Here is a 4,150-nt window from a genome sequence, read left to right as displayed (position 1 = left end):
TCCAGTGCTTTAGATGGGGGGCATTTTGTCATTCACAATGGAGTTGTGTCTAATCACATAAAAAAAAAAAAAATAGACTAGCTCAATTTATACAGAAAACAGTAACGAGTGACCTAATGACATCATGTTTATGTTAGAGCCAAAGTAGACTCTCTGATCTTTTAATCTGTAATTGAGGTAAACGTCATACGATGTGGATCAATTGTTGCATTTCCTTATTTCTTGACAAAAAGAGAGAAATAAAGATAGGTATCTGAATGAGCTCAAGAGTGTAACGGGGATCAAACAGGTGTGGACGTGATTCTGCGTTGTGTTTTGATTTAAAAGGGGGTGTTAAGTGTCAAGTTGGTTTCCGATGGGGCGGGTGGTGGACGTATGTCAGACATATGCGCACCGGAGGCGGGTGTTGATGTGTTTGAGGAAGGGGGTAGGGGCAGAGAGGAGTTCACCGCTTCAGCGTGTGGTTAAGCAGAAATAGGTGATGGTTAAAGATGTAAGTGGCGTCCGTCTCAGCTCTCCAAAGCTGTGTGCTTTGGCTGGGAGTGGCGCGGCGCACTCTGTCCCTCACCGGAAACCACCTGTATGGATGACCATTACTCCAGCGTGATCCAATCGCCCTCATCAGCTGGGGACAAACAAGGGAAGGCAAAAGACAGCCGGGGTTATGGTGAAGTGGATAAGGGCATCATGACGGTAGAAAACATGCTAGAGGAGTCCACTGTGCTCTCAGCGCCTCACCTGTCGGTGGATCGATATGAGCGCAGCCGCCAGGGATGCTGCGAGAGGGTGGTCATCAACATTTCGGGTTTACGATTTGAAACGCAACTTAAAACTTTCAACCAGTTCCCAGACACGCTGCTGGGGGACCCCAGAAAAAGGATGCGCTACTTTGACCCACTTAGAAATGAGTACTTCTTCGACAGGAACAGACCGAGCTTTGACGCCATCCTGTACTATTACCAGTCAGGAGGGCGCATTCGGAGACCAGTTAACGTCCCGATTGACATTTTCTCAGAGGAGATCAGGTTTTACCAACTCGGGGATGAGGCCATGGAGAAATTCCGTGAAGATGAAGGATTTATAAAAGAGGAGGAGCGCGAACTTCCCCAAAATGAATACCAAAAGCAGGTTTGGCTTTTGTTTGAGTATCCTGAAAGTTCTGGGCCAGCAAGGGGAATTGCCATAGTTTCAGTGCTGGTAATATTAATTTCAATTGTGATTTTCTGCATGGAGACTCTGCCTGAATTTCGGGACGAAAAAGACATCGCCACAGTGGCACCCTCGCTTAATAGCACTGCTCCCTACGTGCCAAGTCCCTTCACAGATCCCTTCTTTGTGATTGAAACGCTGTGTATTATATGGTTCTCCTTCGAGTTGCTGGTCAGATTTTTTGCCTGCCCAAGCAAAACCACTTTCTCCAAAAACATAATGAATATCATTGATATAGTGGCCATAATCCCTTACTTTATTACTCTGGGGACAGAGCTGGCAGAGAGGCAAACTAACGGCGGCCAACAGGCGATGTCCCTTGCTATCCTGAGGGTGATCAGACTGGTGAGAGTTTTTCGTATTTTTAAGCTGTCACGACATTCAAAGGGACTTCAGATTTTGGGACAAACTCTCAAAGCCAGCATGAGGGAACTGGGCTTGCTCATATTTTTTCTTTTTATCGGAGTTATTCTTTTCTCCAGCGCGGTTTACTTTGCAGAGGCAGACGACCCCTCATCCAGCTTCAGCAGCATCCCAGATGCTTTTTGGTGGGCAGTGGTCACCATGACCACTGTCGGATATGGGGACATGCATCCAGTGACTATTGGTGGCAAAATAGTGGGGTCGCTGTGCGCAATAGCGGGCGTGCTCACCATTGCCTTACCTGTGCCAGTGATTGTGTCCAATTTCAACTACTTTTACCACCGAGAGACCGACGGAGAGGAGCACCAGCAGTACCTGAACGCAGCTAGCTGCGAGCATCTTCCCCCAGAGGAGCTGAGGAGGTCGTGCAGCTCCTCATCTCTCAGCAAGTCAGAGTACATGGTGATACAAGAGAGCATCAAACAGCCCAATTTCACCACAGAAAACAACCAGAACTGCGTAAACATCAAGAAGATCTTCACAGACGTGTAAATAAACCCCTTAATGGGTGATTTGTGAAGGATGGAGAAATAATGGGCCAATAATAATATTTTTATATAGCCAAGATGTGATGTGTCAGTCCATATCTGTGGCTGAACGCTTCAAATATCCGCTTTAACAAGGCATTTTCCATTTATGTTTTTATTGATATGGCCAATATCAGCTGTACTTTAAGCTGATAGCAATTCATAAATACAATAACCAATTACAATTTTACGTAAGTACGTTGTTAAAACAGATATTTTTAAGTGTGAAACGCCGCATCATGTCTACATATCTTGATATTATAACGCGTTAAATGCGAAAAAGTTGTCGGTGTTCATGATTGGGATACACGTGTAGCATAAAAGCTATGTTCAGTCTATCAGCAACCAAAAACAACGTCTTGTGCTTTGTGGAACGAACTGTGTTTTACAATGATGTAACTTGTAGACTAAGGTAGAACTGCCTGCTTAGGTTATATACAACATTATAACCTGTCGACACTTGGAACTTTGCAGACTTGTTAGGATGTGTTCGTGGAAATGCCTATCATCAAGTATAAATTGATATTTTTGCGAAGTTGTAGCCTATTTTTATCCAGAAATACCAATATAATCTTTATTAAATAAAAGAGAAGTGAAGGGATCCCGGGTCAAATTGTCAATAGTGTCATTTGTTTAAAGCGAGTAGCAGGAATGTGGGGCATCTGGGGTCACGTGCGTAGTGATGACAACATGAAAACAGCCTGGATGAAAGAGGAAAGAGCGTGCAGCTGATCCCCGCCCTTCACTGAACCCGCCCTCTGATGCAGTCTCCATGACAACGGTGGTTTCCTGGGCAACCCCCTCGAATGCTACCGTGGCGTTGTGGTGCATCTTCCAAAAAACTTTCCAACTGTGGTTGATGTTCGTTATTGTCCTTGGGGTGAAAGAGGGGGAGATTGGAGCGGATATAGTCTGTCAACAATAATGAATTCGTGAATCTAAGTTTTTAAAGTCGTATATCAATCAGTCTGTTTTCACATTTAGAGTTAATATGCCTGCAGCCTGAACACACTGCCGATATGTATGACAGTAGCTTAAATTTTTACGACCCTGCTTCCCTTCAGTGAAATAGTCTTTGCTCTGTTCTTCAGACATGCGCCCCATTCTCTGAGTTGGCATGCCAACTAGAGATCTGACGTCAGTTACCTTTCATCCACACCAGCAGACAGATGCATGTGAGCTTTAAAGCTGATATAAAAGAGGGAAAAACAACTGAAAAAGAGAAATTCAAAGGAGTCTAAAAATGACTTACAATATTGATACGCTGGCCTGCAAATGTTACATTAAAATGGAAATGCTGCTCATGAATTTCTTAATTTCTTGGACAAAACTGAGTTGTTTATACAATAGAATTATATCTTGTCTATCATCTGAACCTATAAATGTAATCAGCCTCAAATTTCAGATCAACTTAGAAAAGTAACCAATTTTTGATTTTTAACAAAACGTTCAGCTTAGTTAATTGACTTCTTGTGAACACTTCTCTAAAAGATAAAAATGAGTTGTCATATTTTTTAGCTCAAACATTTTTCAACAGTTACGCTGGCTGCTCTCTTGAGAGTATTTATATTCACATTGTTAGAACTACACATTCTATTTCTCCCGAAAATAGATAAATACTGCCCACTGGTGGATCAGATGGGATATTACTGTTAGGAAGGAGTTGAATACAAGTATGTGCAGCCACGACCAAGCATGTATATATATATATATATATATATATATATATATATATATATATATATATATATATATATATATATATATATATATATATATATATATATATATATACATATAAAATTATTTAATAAAAAAGACTTCTCTTAAATTGAAAGACCATAAATACTCAGTTTTCTTTTATTCATCCATTTTTGATACCATCCAATTTTACATAGAGTAACAAAGGACCTGGAGACTGTCCCAATTGTCATCAGTCATGTTTTTGGACTGTAGTTGTAGAAAATGCTTCTAGGCATGTGGGAAACTTG

The 4,150-nt window shown here is 41.6% G+C and overlaps 1 protein-coding gene across 1 annotated transcript; it reads left to right on the top strand.

Annotated features, from left to right (window-relative positions):
• Positions 1-582: 582 nt before the first annotated feature.
• LOC306757621 (potassium voltage-gated channel subfamily A member 3-like) lies at positions 583-2,124 on the top strand (the record flags this gene model as incomplete). The annotated part of the gene is made up of 1 exon (XM_079242730.1): positions 583-2,124. The coding sequence occupies one exon, from the start codon at positions 583-585 to the stop codon at positions 2,122-2,124; it is 1,542 nt and encodes a 513-aa protein (XP_079098856.1).
• Between the last annotated feature and the right edge of the window lie 2,026 nt (positions 2,125-4,150).

The sequence above is a fragment of the Telmatherina bonti genome, assembly GCF_933228915.1.
Source record: "Telmatherina bonti genome assembly, chromosome: 6".
Taxonomy (NCBI): domain Eukaryota; kingdom Metazoa; phylum Chordata; class Actinopteri; order Atheriniformes; family Telmatherinidae; genus Telmatherina; species Telmatherina bonti.
The sequence above is the reverse complement of the archived record's forward strand: the minus strand, read 5'-3'. Positions and strand labels throughout refer to the sequence as shown.